We start from the raw sequence: 19,197 nt of genomic DNA on the forward strand, positions 1-19,197 counted from the left end.
TACAAGGTCCTGATCAGTGTGACCTGCAGAAGTGATTTGGTATTTGAATTCTCACTGCATATTCCCATTGGGCTGTGACCATGTTTTACAAAATTGTGATTTCGACAGTGTGAATCTGAATGTGTGTGGCCTCCCATTGTGACCTGGCCTCTATGCATTTGGATTTGGAATGTTCCTGTTAGTATGCATGTTGTTCCCCACTACAATGGAAGCTTCCAGGGGGGGTCAGGCCCAGAATTCCACATATAGTTAGCCCATGATGATTACTTGGTTAATATTTCTTCCCACAGTTGCCACTTCTCAGCCTTTGAAACAAGGTGTGCTCCTTCCCCTTCCTTTCAGGTACGGTAATAATACCCGCAACTACATTGTTAGAGTTGGGGATTATCATACCCTGGTACCAGAGGAGTTTGAAGAAGAGCTTGGGGTCCAGCAGATTGTGATTCATCGGCAGTACAGGCCCGACAGCAGTGACTATGATATAGCCTTGGTGAGGCTGCAGGGACCAGAGGAGCAGTGTGCCACATTCAACAGTCACGTTCTGCCTGCCTGCCTGCCTGCCCGACGAGAGAGGCCCCAGAAGACAGCGCCTAACTGCTACATCACCGGATGGGGAGATACGGGTGAGTGTGAGAGGGGCTCAGGAGCATACTGGAGAGTTCCTGGCCACTTCCCAGATGGGACCTTGTGGCCGAGGTTCCCAGGTGATATAAAAGGCTTATCCAGCTTGTTTCCTGTTTATGCCTAGTCTGGCCCAGATAATTTCTGTATGGCCTCTCCTCTAGAACAAGCAGGCAGCTGCATGGGGTGGCTTCCGCTCCTCTCTTGGGTTCTTACTCTTGTTTCCAGGAGCCTTGCTAGGTGGTCAGCACAGGTATCAGTGCCTTGTTGTCATGGGGCCTGGTTGATCTCTGGGCATATTCCATGACATGGTAGATGAATTCCCTGGCATGCAGCCTGGGAGGTGTCAGTCCCTCTGTTCATGACCTCATGTTTCCAGGGACATCAGGATACATGGCAGGGTTCTCACTTGCTCACAGTATACAACTTAACTGTTCTTCCGTAAGCTGTCCTGGGCTGAGGCCAGGGAGAGCCAGCCTAGTGACATGCGACCAAAGCTCAGCTCAATGGGAAGCTGAGGTTCCTGCCCAAACATCAACATGCACAGAGAAAAGCATGAATGAGATCACAGAGGTAGTGCTGGATGGCACCTGAGGCTTTCTGCATCAAGCCCCAGACAAGGAAACTGAGGCCCTGGGAGGAAGGGGGACTTGCCCAAGGTCACTGGAGAAGTGAGCAGGAGAGGGCTCCTAGTCACATGTAGCACCTGGGACTGACGACAAACACTGCCTGATGACTGTCAAGCCTTCCTCTTGGCAGGGTGTCGCTGAAGTTCCCTACATTTCTAGACTCCTTAATCCCTGCCAGGTGGAGCTTGACTTGGGTGGGTCCCTGATCTGAGTTCATCCTGGCAAGGGGGTCATTGAAACCATGGCTAACCTTCACAGGACGCTGTAAGGCTCCAAACATGCCCCACAAGTGCCCTGTTCAGGGGGTACTGTGGCCACTGTGTTTCCCATTTTACATGAGACGGAGGCCCGGAGGCCCAGGGTGCTGCACGACTTGTTCAGTTATACAGCTGGGGTGGGTCAAGAGCCAAGATTACAAGTCAGGCCTTCTGGGCTCCAGGGCAATATTCTCTCCACCATTCCACAGTGTCCCTGTAGAAGCAGAAAGGGCCACACATGGGACTGCTAGTTTTATGAGCCAAAAAAGCCAAAAAAGTGCTGTCCTTCTAGTGAAGAAACTGGATTCAGGTAGGCTGGATTAACAGTAGAAAAAGTAGAAAAAAAGTAAGTCTTCAGTTCAGCAGGCTCGCCATAAACATTAAACATTACCATGAGATGACCAGAGGCACTGTGGTCCAGTGCTGAGTGTTGGACGTGGAGGTAGGAAGTGCTGAGATAAATCCCGCTGAAGCTGCCAGCTGGGTAGCCCTGGGTGAGTTGTACCTCTGACCTCCAGTCTCCTTTTTTGGAAAATGTTGGTCAACTACCCAACAGCTGATGCTCGTTAAACTTTTTACCTTATTCAGAAGAAGAGGCAGTTGTTAGCCACCTGCCCACCAGCTGATGCTAATTAACCCTTTTATCTTCTAAACCGTGTACTGGATTATGCCTGCTCACTGACCCGGGAGCCCAGGTTCAGTTGTTCAGGACTTGACTTCCCGTGCAGTATGTGCAGCCTGACAAGAAGAGTGAGGGTCCGTCTAAACCCTGGGCACTAGGACCTCTCTAGGGGGGGGAGCTCTCCGGTGAGTGATATACGCAGGAGGATATACATGGGGAAATATGAGAAGCAAAGAGTAAAAGGTCTTATTAACATTAAGTTCCTCCACTTTCCCAGCTGAGGACAGAGGAGAAAGGGAACTCAGAGGTCAAGTCAAACACCCTTATTTCAGGTGAGGAAATGGAAGCACGGGGCTGTTCTGTGACTAGCCCAGGGTCCCAAAGCTGGGCAGTATTTGAACCCGGGTCTTCTTAGCTAGAAGGCCAGTGCTCAAAGCTTTGGTGCATCTCAGAACCCTCACGAATTCCATCCGGAATCATATGTATTTGTTGTTTTGAGCGACGTGAAATCCTTTTGTGGATAATTGCCCTATTTGATGATGGGGAAATCTGAGGGGAATTTGAAACCTTCAGGGAACATCAGCTCTAAAAAGCTAGAATCCAAACACACTCTGAAGTGTTTCAGCTGACCGTCTGCTGTGGAGTTTCACAGTACATGGCTGGCTCAAACCAGACAGGAGCTGGGTTCAAATCCTTCCTCTTGTGCTTACTAACTACTGTGTCTTCCTGGGAGGCTCAGTTCCTTGTCTGTCAAATGAGGGGGTTGAAGGAGGTGGCTGCCCTCCCAGCTCCAGATATGCGGCCCGAAGGCCAGCTGACTGTACAGGCCTTCTTCTGGTGGGAGTCCTGCTGCCCTTCTAAGTCCATCAATCCTTGAGATCATCCATCATGGAGATGGGCAGGAATCTGTCGCTGTCCTTTTTTTTTTTTTTTTAGTGAGGCAGTTGGGGTACGTGACTTGCCCAGCGGGTCACAACAGCTCGTACGTGTTAGTGTCTGAGGCCGGATTTGAACTCAGGTACTCCTGACTCCAGGGCCAGTGCCCTATCCACTGTGCCACCTAGCGGCCCCATCTGTCGCTATCCTAATGGTCCAGAGATTAGGGAAGCTTCTCACCGGCACAGTGCTCCCCACACTGTGGAAGCATTGTTATGTGCTGACTCAACCTGCTGTTTGGTCTGTCTGGGCAGGACAAGCCTACTCGAGGACCCTGCAGCAAGCAGCCATCCCCTTACTTCCCAAGAGGTTTTGTGAAGAGCGTTACCAGAGTCGGTTCACGAGGGAGGATGCTGTGTGCGGAAGTCTGCAGGAGCAGAATCATGTGGACAGCTGCCAGGGAGACAGTGGGTGGCCCCCTCATGTGCCAACGGCCTGGAGAAAGCTGGGCTGTGTATGGAGTCACTTCTGGGGTTACGGCTGTGGTGTTAAAGATTCTCCGGGTGTTTATACCAAAGTCTCAGCCTTCATCCCCTGGATAAAAAGTGTCACCAAACTGTGAAAACGTCAGCCTGGAAGCTTCAAGAGAAAAGGACACTGGGATTCAGTGGGCTTGAACTGAACTGCTAGTCCAGTTTAAATCTGTGGCCAGACCACACACATTTCTCTGGTGTTGTAAGTTCAACTTTTAAGAAACCAAATGTAGATTGCTTTTGTTTCAGAATTCCTGTGCACAAAGAAATCACTTGAGGTAAATTTTGCAAAAGCCACTGAGGGTGTTGGGGGGAGGGGGCAGTGATTACAGGAATGCCTGTTTTGGCACTAATGGGTGTGAGTTTTCTATCTAATTTGTCTCACTTTGGTGAATTCCCGATTTTGCTATTTTGCCAGTTTGAGCCTTATTTATGATCTCATCTTGTTTCATAGCATTTTCCTCAAGATGAAACAGATATCAGGGCTCAGGCATTATTTCTGTATAACCTCAAAAATTTATTCAGATTTTGGAATGACTTTTTATATTTCCACTCATCGCCCAATCATAGTGTTGATATGACGACTGATTCAAAGCACATAACGTATTCTGATTCAATGGGGAAAACAACCCACCCGTTACTTATTACTCCCAAATGTGGCATGGCAGAAAAGTCATCTATCCCTAAGACAGGAATCTGCACGTTCCAGCCTGGCTGGCAGGCCCTCAGAGCAAGCCCCTTTCTCGGTCAGTGCTCTAGGCAACTCTGTAAGACTAAGAATTGCAAAGAAACTGCCAGCCTGCATTGGGAGAAAGCATTTCCCAACTTGGGAATTCCTTAAATCAATCACTGTCTCTAACATCCTTCAAATTAGTAGGGGGTTAGGCAAGGCTAAAAACCTCAAGGTCATTCCGGAGCTTCTCAGTAATACCTGGAAAAGGAGAGAGAGAGATGGAAAGCATATCTGTGTGAGCTCACCTTCGCAATCGGCAGAAATGGGAGGAAGGAGAGATTCAGCCTCAGACAGACAAGCTGTTCAACCCTATTACCACATTCCTGCCTGAAGGTCAAATCACAATGGGGAACCACAGTGCAATTCCTCATCCTTACTATCTGAGGTATTTATAACTCGACCTGATTTTGGGTCTTAGGGCAAGTAGCTCACTAGGTAACCGGAGTTTTTCCTTACAGCAGCATTCTCTGACTGTCCTGTGAAGCCTGATGGTCAAGGGGTTTGTAAGGGGGGTCCAGAGATATGGATGTTGGTCAATATCATTCTCGTCTGAAAGATTACACATAAGATTCTGTATCAGAAAACACTTGTGGTCAGCCATTTTCAGCATGTGCAAGGTGATGTACTCTGTTCTGATTAAGTTTCCCTCACCTTTGACCATCTGAGGCACACCGTGGAAAGCTCCCCATCTGCGCCATGCATGGGGAGGGGCCAAAAGTCACGTTTTAATAACTTTTTGAAAATTATATTTCTCATCATTTACGAGAATTGGATTTTTGCACATAATGTAAATTCATTTCCTATACATACTGCATATGATGCCATGGTATTGTAAATTAAAAACAAAAAAATAAAGGAGTTATTAAATATTGAAATCTCTTTGTGACTTTTGGTCTACCCTGTATACAGTAGGATGCAAAGTAGTTGGAGGAATAATTGAATTTGGAGTCAGAGACCTGGGTTCTAATTCAGGTCCTGTCAGGGTCATTCCTTATGGGCAATTTCAAACAGTTTCTCCTCTACAAAACCTGGGGACACAGAGGAAGGGAGAGAAGGGAGGCAGACTTGGACTTGATAACCTCCACCCTTTCCAGTTCTAGACCAGATCTTTGATTAAGAGTGAAAATATTTCATTTGAAAAACAACTTTTTATTTATAAAATCATTACAAGTTTCACAAGTATTTAAGTCAAAACGTATGTCCCTTTATACTATTCACTGACAATCATTAGAAAAAAATCAACAATTGAACAATACAGTACAGTACTTGTTAAGCGGACACTGCCCAGAGTGCCCTGCTGGGTGCTGTGGAAGCTACAAAATGGATACGGCATCTCTCAGGGAGCTTACAGTCTAATAAGGGTATTGATTGAGAATGTCTCAGCCCGGAGTCTGGAAGAACCCAGGGAGAATGTCACCCACCAGTGGGTGCCCAGACTGGGACAAGCTGAAAAAGGAAAGTTTATTCCAAGCTAGATAGGGGAGCTGCTGACTAGACAGGGGCTCCTCAGACGAGGGCTTGGTTTTTAGCAGCCCTTGTGCTACAGGGCTCAGCACCATGGCGGAGATGACAGCCACAAATGATGTGGGTTCTACTAAGGCTATCCACATGAAGGCACTCCTGGGGGCCCTCCCTAGAAGCTAGGGCATTCTCATTTGTGTCCTGCACCATCTCCCCCAAGCTCCCCTGGGGGTCTCCCTAGTCAGGACTACTCAGGGTCTGTGTTCATAAAGTTTTTCAACTTGGTAACATTCTGACTTATCTGGTTCTTTTTATCAACATAGAAACAACACATAGTGTTGATAAATGCACAGACTCCTCCTTGTTGTGCTCGCTTCATGTCTAACGCCATCCGACTCTGAACCACCACTTGGGACAGGGGGTCTACCTCCAGCCGCAGGTTGGAAATGGCGTCCAAGGTGGCGCTGAAACCTTCCTCCACAGCTGCAGACATATTCACTATTGCCTTCTCAATTTCCAGAATCCCAAGCCATGGAAACAAGGCTCGGGCGAAAGCATGGAATCCCGAGGGTTTCTCCGCCAAGGATTAGTGTTACGTTTAATGAAAGCGATTGATGAAGCTGCCAGGGCTGGGGACTGAGTGTTGAGGTCAGGGTCTTGTGTATCTGTAGATCTGGGACGAGATAGGCTATGGTGCAGGTTCCTCCCCACCCGGAGGTAAAGCCTTATACGCATATCTCCACAAAGGAAATAAAGCCCTGGTGTGTGCGCAAGAGAGAGAGGTAAGCCTGTACCCAGAATCACTGGGCCCAGGTGGAGTTTGGTGACCACCGCTCTTTCCCTCGAGTCATCAGAGTACCTGTTTCAAGTACCAAGGGCATCGCTTGTTCAAAATTTTTCCATGAACGGGGTCAAATGGTGCCAAGGGGTTGTCGTATAAAGGCACAAAGTATAAGACTCACAAACATCTGTATAACAGTGTGAAGTTGACAAAGGATCCTTCACCAGGGCAGCTGGACATATTAAGCTCGTGTGGACAATCTCTCCCCCTTCGGCAAGTACATATAAAGTAATCATTAATGATAGTTTCTTGGTTTCACTTTCCCAGCTGGCAGAGGTGTAATTGAGAGGGAGGATGGTGAAGTTGGAGGTAGCTCTCCTTTCCCAGAATGTCATTGGGGAGCTCTTCCCACATTTTAGGTTTCCTCCGCTATTTGACCCAGGGTCCACTTCCCACGTGCCATCATCAGTATCAAACCACAGTGTCTGGGCACATCTCTCCTCTGGAACATCGCCCAAGTATACAGTTCCATTGTCGTTTTGGATACACAACGGATACTGACCTCGGTGTTGTATCCGATACTGTGGACGTCCCGCAACTTGGTAAGTATAAAAGGAGCGGCTTACATGTACTTTGTATTTCAGTCCTTTCCCGTATTCAGGGGAGAGGGGCCGGCCTGTATATTTCCACAGATACTGGTATTTAGAATAGGAGGAAGAATAATATACTCCATATATGGATTCGTTGATCCAGTGGGAGAGTGGAGCAGGTATGGGAATGAGGGAAACCTCACTTTCCAAATTACCCACTTTATAACAGACCCAACAATCTGTTAAGTTTGCTGCAGTAACAGCCCTTTGTATAGATGTGATAAATGGATGCTGTGGAAGGGCATGCCCTGCGAGGCCAAGGCGCAGAAGCACTGTGATGACAATGGGGAGTACGCTCATCATCTCTTGCTTCATTATGGGCATAGATGAGATTTACATCAGTCTAAGGTTCAGTCACAGGACCAAGATAATAGCATTAACAGTTAAGAAAATAAAGCAACCAACATCATGCCAGCTTTGAAGGGAGGGATTCCATATAATCAATAGTCAATTCCTACTGACCACACATCCAAAAGAGGAGAGCCTTGAGCTTGGCCTGCATGGATCCGCTTGGCCTTTCTTCTGGCTATTAGTGCAGCGTGACTTGCCAGAACAACTTGACAGGGGCCTTTCCCACCAAAGAGCAATTCTGACTTTTGACTCTGGATCAGATCTTGGGAGAGGGTAGTATTTTAGGCTTCATCCAGGCATCCTGGGCTTTTCTGAATAAACAAGAAAGAATTCCATTTAAGAGGATAGGACATAGTTAGTGGCTTCTTCAAATTGCTCCCTCCATTGACACCCCAACTGTAGGCCAGTAGGCATGGAACTGTGTAACAAAGAATGTTTTTTACCTTGGGCATTCTACAACCTCAAGAAAGCCAGGCACAGGCCTTCAAGCCATTTCAGAATCATTAGAGTATTTTCACAATTCATGTCCAGGGGACTGGGGATGCTATGGGGTGTGAACTGAGAGAATGCAAGATACTTCAGCCATCTTGCAATTAGATTGAAGATGAAGTGGGCCTCTTGGTTGGATCCCAAATTGGGAATCAACTTGGAGATCCTTTCTTTGCTACTGTTAAAGAGAATCGCTCTAGTGAAAGAACATTCTAAAATACCCAAACACAAGGATGGTGGCTATGGTAATGAAACTGATCTGGAGCGGTCTAAAGGGTCTATTTGGTCAGAGGAGGGGGCTACTTTCATCAGCCTTTCTCCTGGCCCACAGGGGAAATCTGCTCACTGTTTTGTATGGAAGCAGAAGAAACGTGTGACCGTTATGACCAAAGCATTCCTTTTCGTAACCTAGTCATAGAGAATGGGAGCAACCGGTTAGCAGACGCTTGTCTGGACTATGAAGCCAGGCGGGAGGGTTTCCATTCTTCTCAAAATAAGGGGGTCATTTGTTGGGATGGGCGGGAGATGTGGCCCCTTGGAGATAAAGGGATATAGCAGTGAGGATAAAAGGCAGTGGATGCTGTCAATGATAGCCCTTGGCGGCTATGTCTGCCCCCAAATTCCTAGTCTGTTATGCTGGTGTGGTTGGCCCAAAGTGGTCACAGTGGTAGACGGATGGCCTCCAAGTTAAGCTACTGAATGGCCATGGGATATCGAGGCGGATGGCAAAAGTAAAGAATCAGTTCTTCCAGATCTTGCCCACTATGGAAGCAGCATGGCACAAATGTTTATCTAAAACCCACATGTTAACGGAAACATCAGACACAAGGTGGCCGGCATGGTTAGGGAAACAGGTTCTGCCACTTTGGCTGAGTCACAATGTACGGATGCAGTGAATGCGGCAAAGGGCCTGCACTTGCAGGGCTGGATCACAGAAGGGACTTGACCCCAAACTGGCCAAGGGAAGGATGATGACAAGCTCATTACGTGAAACAATGAGTTAGTAGGGTTGTATTAAAAGAGAGGACTCTGCTCAGATATTCTATCTCCAGGTAAGTGTGATGGCCAGAGGAAATGGCATAGCAAACAGACTAGAAAGGTGCCTGAATGGGGGTTACTTCTTTCACCATGAGGGCAGCTGCAGCAGAGTGGGAATCCTTGGGTTATGGTATGTTGGTGGGTGTGAAAAGTAGCATGTGAGCTACATATTGGGACCAAAGGGCATTCATGTGAGGGATTTGTGGAAACACGGTAGAAGCTTCATGTATGGCACATCCCTTTGTAATTCCTGCATCAGGAATCTGTAGTGTCCAGATATAGTGATGGGAGCAAGAGCACTGGGCAGTCTGACTCATGGGAGTTAAGGGAGATTTCCTAACTCGAGTCTTGCACAAACTAGGGCTTGGATGGAAGACCTTATAGTCCTTCTGGGCCAGTCAGTGCAATCAATAAGAGAATCCCCTTGGTTGCTGTAGCACAGCCAAGCAAGGTACTAAACAGGGAGCTTGAGGAATCATTTTTCCCGAACATTTATCTCATGGGAACCTCATTCCTTGGATATCAAGGCAAAAGGAACTTAGGTCTGATGATGGGAGACAAAAAAGAAATCATGAGCAATGGTAGGTAGTGGTACACAGGTGTTCTGGATCTAAAGTTGGTTCAATTTCTGCCATCACTAGCTTGTGACTTTGGGGGAAAAAAAAGATTACATTTGTCTGGTTTCCTAGTATTCAAGGATAATGGAAGTGATTGCCATTTGAACATCTCAGGAAACAGGGTTCAAAGGAAAGGTTAAAATAAAGCCAACACTCAAACAGTATGCATACAAAGGGGCCTCCAGTGGACAGGCCTTTGAATCAAACTGAGAAACGACAAGCCTGGGTAAAAGTAAACAATTTCCAAAGATGATATGGTTTGTAACTTGCACAACCCCTTCCCATCCAGTTTCTATGTGTGGAGAGTGCTTTTCATTAGAAGGGGGCCCAATTCAAAGGGCCACCAATCAGCGGCATATACTTGCTTGAAATAGGCTATGTAGCCTTCATCATCATAAACTCAGTTCCAAGTCCTCAATTTTAGGTTCACTGGTAGTGGATCAGGTCCCTTGTAGGTTGAATGGGACCATTGTGGGACCTGGGGAGGAAACCTTGTCAAGGGACAACAAGGTGTAATGGGTTATAAATGGTCCCCCCCACCAATCTCTAGAGCACGCCCAGCTTCATTCCCTTTGATCCTCACAACCATTAGGTAGTAACTTCCCACTTCACAGATGAACAGTGAAGCAGGATAGGGTTGCACTGCTAGGGGATGTCTGAGGCAGGATTCAAATCCAGGTCTTCCTGTCTCCAGACCAGCACCACCTTTCAATAACCCTTTTTTCCGTGTCTCAGTTAACAACGTTGTGTGTCCCATATCCCATTGTTTTCATGGTTTCGAAATTGGGAACATGTTCAAACCATGGTATGATAGCCAGCTGATTCTTGCCACAACTGACTTGGCGGACTTTGGAGGGCCAACTTTGCACAACTGCCTCAAATTCACAAGCTAGGACATCACCCTATGATGTCAATGGTCTTTGTCCAAAACAAAAACACCCAAGGACACAACAGTTCTATTTATTATATATAAAACCTATATTCTTTGGTCTCCAGGTTTAGTTTAGTTGATTGTGAGTTCACGCCATCTATCTTCCCCTCACAGTTGGCAGAGGATCACTTCTCATCTAAATCCCTGAGTCAGATTTTTATATTTTCAGTCACTGGGGGAACATATAGTAGTATTCCAGAAACATCAAGATAGGTTGAATAGACTAGCTTTACTGGTTATGTTTTCAAAGAAACAAAGGGGGAAAATGATCAACTTTCTTTTCCATTTGGGGGCAGAAGACAATCTTTTGACAAATTCATCTTCACACATATAGCTTGAATCTGTTTTATCTTCCAATCAGGACTCACTCATTAGGGTCTAGGCTTTCTAGAAGGGTAACGAAATGGCATGAAAATGTTGGAGTGACAGTGGCAGGGAGCAAACTGGGTTCCAAAAGGCTACTTAGGGAGGATTGGGACAATTACATGAGGGTTAGGTCAGAAGGGGAAGGTTTTAAATGTGAGAACAGTTTGAGACGGATGTTTCTGGCTATTGTCTAAATTTGCCTACTGTGTCAGGAAATACTTCTGTTCATCAAAAAGCTTTCCTATCTTTAACATGTACCCTCTCTCCCCCCACCAAAAAATTATTCTTTCTTGGGTGGATTCTTCTAAAAAGCCCGAGAAGTAGATCATTAAGCCAAATGCTCTCATCAGATATACTGCTCTTCTGGAATCAATCCAGAAGTCTGACAGGGGACCATACTGGCTAAACTAATTTTAATCATTTGTGCTAATGAAGTCCCTAAAATGGGACTACACTGCTGACTTGACCCTTCCCCACCATGTCTAGTTTTCTCCTCAGACCAAGGACCTCGGATCATTTTTTCGCCTCAACGTTTATTGGCCATTCACTCACCAACAAACATTCATACCCAGGACTACTCCTGAGTTAACAGAAGCCCAGACATTTAATAATTTTTGCCAAGTCAAAAAGCACCCATTAAAACACTGTACTAAGTGGTGAATAGAGGAGAACCAGGTCAAAAAGTTCACTTTTTTTTTGCGGGGCATGAAGGTTAAGTGACTTGCCCAGGTCACACAGCTAGTGTCTGAGGCTCAGGTCTCTTGTGAATCCAGGGCCAGTGGCTTTATCCACTGTGCCACCTAGCTGCCCCCAGAAGCTCACATTCTAATGGTTGAAGACAACATGGAGTTTAATGAGTTAATGGAGTCTCAGAAAGGCTTCCTGAAGGTGGGATTTAACTGAAGTCTTGAAAGAAGACAGGGAAGCCAAGAGGCAACATGTGGAGGAAAAACATTCCAACAGGACTGTGTGTGTGCAAAGCAACTGTATTTGAGAACAGCAAGGAGGCCAATCTACATACACAAAGGGAAGTCCAGTAATAAAGACTTAGGAAAGGCCAGGTTGTGAACAGAGTTTTAAAAGCCAAACAGGATTTTAGAGTTGTTTGCAGCTGACAGAACCACTGGAGTTTGAGTGGGGAGAGGTGACGTGATTCAGGGTGGCAGCTGTGAGCTAAGAAAAGCATCTCTGTGGGGCTAAAGCTTAGAAGCAGGAAGGATGACTTGAGGTTATGCATGAACCTGTGATTCCTGGAAAGATGGTGCCACCTTCAGCAATAGAAGGGAAACCCAGAAGATGGGCAACGGACTGACTGTATGGACATTTTGAGATCAAAGGTGAGGGCTGAATAGATGCGGAGAATCATCTGAGCCATAGCGGAATCCATGGGAGGTGATGAAATCTCCAAGAGAGAGAACATAAAGCAAAAAGGGGGGGGAAAGAAAAAGGAGGGGGGGAGAGATGGCAGAAAAGACAGGAAACACAGGACTCTCTCCAGGTAAAGACCAAAGGACCCTTCTGCTTTTGTGGGAGGAGCAAGCACATGTGAGCACCTGCAGAAGAGTTCAGTCCCTCACACTTCCCTGGGCAGAAGTGAGCTCAAGTTTGTAGCTGCAGGAAGGACTGCAGGAAGCAAGGAAATAATAAAAAGAAAGCCAACTAAATCGAAAAATTTCCAAAAAACTTTATTACAAGGGAAAAAAATTGCCATAAGTTTTAGAAGAGGTTAAAATAACCTACAGATCACCTGAAAAAGATCCAAGGGAATATTACAGCCAAATACAGGCAGGGAGAACGAAAGCTCGAGCAGCTCTACATTAAGACCCAAGGCCTGGAAAGTCTATTTAAAAAAGCAAAGGACCTATATTTGCAAGCAAGAATAACTTACCCAGCAAAGCTTACGTATAATCCTGACTGAGGGGGGAAAAAGCCATTTAATGAATTGACTTTTCAGAATTTTTGACAAAAAGACAAGAACTCAATTACTTGGGTAGTTTGGGGAAAAGTTTAAGAAGCCTGAAATAGATTAAATAATTATCTCACACAAAGGAAAGAACTATTAGAGAAGGTAGGGGTTGGAGAGCTAGTAGATCTGAAACCATATTCTCATCAGAACTGAGTTAAAGAGGAAACAATATATACAAGTGGTATAAAAGTCTTCCAAATTTATAAATAGGAGACAGAGAGGACAGGATAAGGCAGGGACTCAGAGGGGTGGGTGGATCAAGGAATAGGACAGGGAATGAGGAAAAGCATGAGAGGAATTCTTAAAAGGGTGGCATTAGGGAGTAGTTGGTTAGAAGTTAGACATGTGAGGAATAAGATAAAGAGGGTGAGAAAGATAATAGTGAAGAAAAATAGAATGGAAGGGAAATACACAACTAGTGATCATAACTTTGAATGGGATGCATTCACCCATGAAATAGAATAGGCTTGGCAGAATGGATTAAAAAAAAAATCAGAGTCCAACAATATGTTGTTTACAAGTAACATTTAAAAATGAGAAAAACAGTTAAAAATAAAGGGCTAGATAGAATTTATTATGCTTCAGGTGATTAAAAAAAAAGCAGGGATAGCAAAAATGATTTCAATGTTAAAGCTAAATAGATTTAATTAAAAGAAATAAACAGGGGAAACTACATTATATAAAAGTACCACATTGAAGCAATATCAATACTAAAATCTATGTGCAACCAAATGCTGCAACATCTAAATTTTTAAAAGAAAATATAATTACAGGTGAAAATAGTTAATAGTACTCTGTTAATAAGGGATTTTTAACCTTCCCCTTGGAATTAAGATAAATAACCAGAAAGGAAGTCAAGCAGGTGAAGAGATTTTTAGATAAGCTAGATGACAGTTGGACAGAACTGAATGAGACAGAAAGGTATACCTTTTTTCTCAGCAGTATATGTAACCTTTACTATATATTAAGACATAAAAAAGTATAGTTAAATGCCGAACAGAAATATTAAATGCATCTTGTTCAGATCACAATGCAATAAATATTATATCAACAAGGGATCATGGGAATCTGAGTAAAAACTAATTGAAGACTAATAACCTGATTTTAAAGAACGAGTAATTTAAAGAACAATCCATAAAAACAATTTAATTACAGAGAATGACAATGAGCAATAAATATATCAAACCTACAGGATTCAGCAAAAGCAGTAAACCAGAGGAAAATTAATCTAATGCTTACATCAATAAAACAAAGAGCAGACCATTGAATTATGTATGCAATCAACGAGAAAAACAAAAATCCCCAATTAAACACTAATTTGGAAATAATTTAAAAAAATTAAAGTGAGATTTATTAATAATTCAGTTTTATTAAACTGAAATGTAAAAAACCCACTGAATTAAACCAGTTATTGGTTTTATGAAAAAAAAAAAGGCCAATAAAATAGGTAAACTATTGGTTAATTATTTAAAAAGAAAATCAATACCACTAGTATTAAAACGAAAAGGGTGAACATACCACTAATGAAATTAACTCAAAGGAATTACTAAATAGTTAAACAATTTAAGTGAAATGCAGAATAGTTACAAAATATCAACTGCCTATGTTAACAGAAGAATGGCATTGATTTAAACTATTTTAGAAAAAATAATTTGAACAGGCCATAAGTAAGCTTCCTAAGAAAAAAAGCATCAGAACCAGATGGACATACGAGTGAATTCTGCTAAACATCTGGAGATCAACTAATTCCAATATTAAAATAAATTACTTGAAATGATAAAGGAGTTCCACCAAACTCCTTATATGGAACAAATAATGGTACTGATACTCAACTAGGTAAGAGCAAAAAACAGAAAATCTCATGGAGCAATTCCATTAACGAATATGGATACCATAACCCTAAAGGAAATACCAGCCGAGGAGATCAGAACAATATATTACAAAGAATAGACATTGTTACCAGGTGGATTTATAACAGGAAGGCAGTTAGTAGCAAATTAGCAGGATATAAATAACCCCATATAAAGCATTAGCATTTCTATGCATCACCAATAAAACCTGGTAAGATACCCCATTTAGAAATATGGTAAAAACAGTACAAAATACTGGGAGCATACCTACCACAACACCAACCAGGTACCACATGAATATAATTATAAAACACTTTTTAATACAAATAGCCACATTTAATAAATGGAAAAAAATTATGTTGGCAGTCAATAATAATAAAACCATTTTAATCTAAATGATCTATTTATTCAGTGCCAGCCCAATTAAATAAACAAAAAATTATTTTATTGAGGTTAGAAAAAATAACTAAGGACAAAAAGGTCAAGAATATCAAAGAACTAATAAAAATGTAAAGGAAGGTGCTTAGCAAGCAGTACCAGTTCTTAACTAAGCATTTATTATCAAAACCATGTAGTACTGGCTAAGAACTGAAAGCAGAACAGTAGAAATACAACATACAATAGCAATGACTACAGTAATCTTATGTCTGAGAAATGTAAAGATTTAAGCTTTTGGGACAAGAATTCATTTGGTAAAAACCGTTGCGAAGCTATCTGGCAGAAAATGGACATAGACCAGTATATCTACACAATTTACCAAGATAAGGTCAAATGGGTAAGAACAGAGAACATACTGCCTAACAGACTTATGGACCAGAGCAATTTATGAATACAGTGATGAGAGCAGACTAGGTATAAAGTGGTTAATTTTGATTACTTTAAATGTCATCTCAAATATATTACAAATCATTCTCCAAGTTGAATAATGGGAAAAGGATATGAAGTTTTCAAATGAGGAAATCAAACTATGAAAACATGCTCTAAATCATTACAGATTAGAGAAATGCAAATTTAAACAACTAGCATTTGATCAGGTTTGCCTAAAATGTCAGAGAAGGGTAATGCACCAATTGCTGAAAGGATGGGAAAAATCGGAACACTAATTCATCATTTGTGAAACAGAACTGATACAACGTTTTGGAGAGCAGTCTAGATTATGCCAAGAGTTATATAACTGTATACCCGCGACCAGCAATAGCATTATTAGGCCCATTTCCCAAGATGATTAACGAAAAAGAAAAAAAACTTAGAATACACTACTGAAGAAATGAGTGGATTGATTTTAGAAAAACAGGCAAGACTCACATGAGAATAAATGAAGAGTGAAATGAGCAGGACCAAAAGAATGTTGTAAATAGTAACAGCAATATTGTTCTAGAATAACTTTGAAGGACTAAGTAATTTTGAGTATTATATGCAAAATCAAATATGGGTCTATGAAAGATGCTATCCACCTCCAGAGAAAGAAGTGATTGAGGTATAGTATCTTTGTGTTGGAATGGTACCCCTTTCTCTAGGGTGAGGGAGGAAGAAAAAATTTTAAAGCACACAGCAGAGAACAAAAGAAAAATTAGAAGCAAAGAAAAGGCAAAGTAGCTTTAAAATGCAAATCCATAGTTTATAATGGAATCCTTTCTAATGCTGTGACTGTGTACATGGAAACGCTCTTTTTTTAAAAGTTCCAAACTAATAAAAGAGGAAAGTAGCACGGGAAGATAAGGACAATCTGGGTAGGTGCAACCAGGATGAAAGTCTTAGAGACTGAGGAGTGGTCAGACAGGTTGTTCTAAGTACCAAGAAGTGAGTGACCATAAAATCCCAGGAGAGTATCCAAATAGTCAAATTTTGCAGAGCAAGGAGCATGAATATTGAGAAAATGCCATCATATTTGGCATGTAAAAGATCATCGATAACTTTAGGAGTTTACTTGAATGAGACAAATCAAAGTCAGACTGCAGAAATGCAAAGGGTTTGGAAATAAGAGCAAAGCGAAGAGGTACCAAGTATAGATGGTTTAGTTAAGATGTAGAGACAGATTTCTCAATTAGCCATTAAAATGAGAAGCCATGTCTCAAAGTTTGCCAGAAAATGGAAGAATTTGGTCTAAACTACTTTGAGAATGATTTAAAGGGACACATAGTTTTGGGGAGGATATGACTTACCTCCCCTGGTGGTCAAGAGGGCCTGACAAAGTCAGTCAGGAAAGAGTAAGAAAGTTTTCCATGGGGAAATTGGCAACCAGGGACCCAAAAGAACCCAGTGAGGACAGCACCCACCCCGAGCTGAGTCCTAAGACTGAAGGTCAGAAAGAACTTCAGCTGGAAAAAAAAACCCGGGAATGTTACATTTATTCAAAGCTAGTTCCACTTTCAGTAAACATTGTGCCCCTCTGAAAAGGTTCTAGGCAGCATACTGCAGCAGACAGAAAACAATTAGGATAAGGATATACACATCAAGGGCTCCAAAAGGCTATTTCCAGATTTAGGGCACCCTGTTTTTATCCTGGACAGTGTACACAGAATAAATGAGAATATAGCTAAAACATACAATGTTATTTAAAAGTTCTTGACAGACAAAAGTTCTTGATAGCCAGCGGTGCCATAGTAATCAAAGACAGGACCCTTCATTCTTACCACTTCCAATACCTTGAAGCCTGCAGGAAAAGATTAACATGAAACTTAATATCAGTAAACGTATGTTTTTGTCAGTTCATTTAAGCTTCGTCAACTTTATTAAGAAAGACTTTGCAATCTACTCGTTTGCGCCATAGCCCCAGAATCATTTTCCTTAAAAAGCTCCCTAAGGTTCTATCGACCCCTCTGGCCTCTCCTCCATCCCTCACCGCAAAAGCCACGAAAGGACCACTTACTTTGCGTCTCTCCTTCCATCTCCCTTTAGTCCGGGCACCTAGGAATTTTAGGACAGAGTTAGGCATTGGTCATCGCCGCACACCACAGAGCATCTGTGAGCGAGACTTTGACACGCATGTTCCTTGCACAAGTCAGAATCTGATACCAATTAAATGGTGACAGCTTTGCCAATTCACAAGATCATGCTCTTCCATGGCTAGGAAGGGAGACTGCCACAGCCGGCAGGGCCCAAGGATACATGGAGATTCAGGTGCTGGGAGGGCTCCCACTTCCTCCTCCACGAGACGGCGGGGGGCCACACTCGCCGCCCCCCCCGTCCCGCCCCCCACAAACAGGCTAACTCGCCGCGGGCCTCCCAGCCACCTCCCGGCTGTTTCCCCTTCGGCGAGGTCGGGAGTCCCCGCATTCGGGATCTCGCAGCACCGCCACGTGAGGCGAAGCAGGACCGGTTCACGGCGCATGCGCCTCTGCCCCCCCCCCCACGCGAACGTGGAAATGAGAGGGCACGTCCTCCCCGCTTTCTCGCGCGCTAGCGGATTCCCCCACACGCCCCCCGACCGGCCCTGGCGGGCCCCATACCCGGCCGCTCCCTCACCCAGGTCGGCCAGACGCGGCCAGGGCCGCAGTCTACACGGCCGTAAAAGAGTCACCAGCCGCTCCCGCCATAGAAAGACCGAGCCCGCCTCAGTGCACACTTTTATAACTGCGGTGACGTACTTCCGGCCTGGGGAAGGCGGGGCCTGACTCGCTCCTCTCTCCAGAGGCTCGTTTTGGAAGGGGCCGCTTAAGGCCGTGCTTTGGTGGGCGGAGCTTGGGGGCGAAGGCTCCGGTTGGGATGGGAGGGATGTGGCGAGGCCTGTGACTTTTAGAGGGTGCACCGAACAGGGGTCTAGACGATGGGTGAGGCTTAGGAAGCAGATGCGGCTGCGCAGGAAAGGGACATGGGCGTGGTTTGGAGATTTCCGTCACGTGGGGAATAAGGAGGCGTGGTTGGGAAGTGAAATCTAGGTGGGCGGAGCTTGAAGAGGCGGGGCGGAGCGTGGTTGGTTGCGCTTCCTCAGCGGGTTGTCGGGGGCGGGAGGGGGTTGGGGTAGGGATCGATACTCATGTTCAGTGGATGGGAGGGGAAAGGGGAAAGGAAAGGCGGGGCGTAGCTTAGGGGCTCCGCCTCAGTGGCCGTGGGGAGGAGCGTGGCTCGCCATAGGGCGTCTCTGTGGCTGCGGGGGGGCGTGGCTCGGGAGAGGCTTCTGGGCGGCTGCGCGGAGCTGGCAGCCGGAGCGCGCTCCGCGGCCGCCGGGCAGAGTTCCGCTGTCTGTTTTTCCCTTCGCTCCACGGACCCCGGCTCGCGGCGTGCTGGGGGCTGGCAGAGCCCAGAGGCGGCTCCCCTCGGGCGAGCGTCGGGGCCGGGGGTGGAGAGCCTCCGACGTCTCTCTCAGCCCCGAGGTGGGTAGCGCGGGCGTCGTTAATGACTCTTATTAGGAGCAGGGCGCGCCCAGTTGCTCCGCCGGGACCCCCGAAGACTGCCGGCGGGGCGTCGAGGGCGTGGGGGGGGACGG

General features: G+C 44.8%; 2 protein-coding genes, 1 non-coding gene and 1 pseudogene across 4 annotated transcripts in view; 2 read left to right on the forward strand and 2 right to left on the reverse strand.

Moving 5' to 3' along the window:
* Positions 1-5,092, forward strand: part of PRSS12 (serine protease 12) — an 86,723-nt gene extending 81,631 nt beyond the window's left edge. The window contains 4 exon segments of the mRNA XM_043969554.1: positions 343-623; positions 3,320-3,474; positions 3,476-3,530; positions 3,533-5,092. Of these exon segments, the coding sequence (XP_043825489.1) occupies positions 343-623; positions 3,320-3,474; positions 3,476-3,530; positions 3,533-3,627 (586 nt within the window). The 3' untranslated portion in view covers positions 3,628-5,092.
* A 333-nt stretch (positions 5,093-5,425) lies between these two features.
* On the reverse strand, positions 5,426-18,237 carry LOC122732377 (annotated as a pseudogene).
* On the reverse strand, positions 17,755-17,885 carry LOC122733155. The gene has a single exon (XR_006353748.1). It is a non-coding gene; the product is annotated as a small nucleolar RNA SNORA24 (small nucleolar RNA).
* Positions 18,238-18,910: 673 nt separating the features above from the next.
* The window catches only part of FUT10 (fucosyltransferase 10), a 59,155-nt gene continuing 58,868 nt past the window's right edge, over positions 18,911-19,197 (forward strand). For both annotated transcript variants that reach the window (XM_043971214.1, XM_043971213.1), the window contains exon 1: positions 18,911-19,084. The gene's annotated coding sequence lies outside the window, so the exon portion shown is untranslated. The remainder of the gene's footprint in view (positions 19,085-19,197) is intronic.

The sequence above is a fragment of the Dromiciops gliroides genome, chromosome 6 (assembly GCF_019393635.1).
Source record: "Dromiciops gliroides isolate mDroGli1 chromosome 6, mDroGli1.pri, whole genome shotgun sequence".
Lineage (NCBI taxonomy): Eukaryota > Metazoa > Chordata > Mammalia > Microbiotheria > Microbiotheriidae > Dromiciops > Dromiciops gliroides.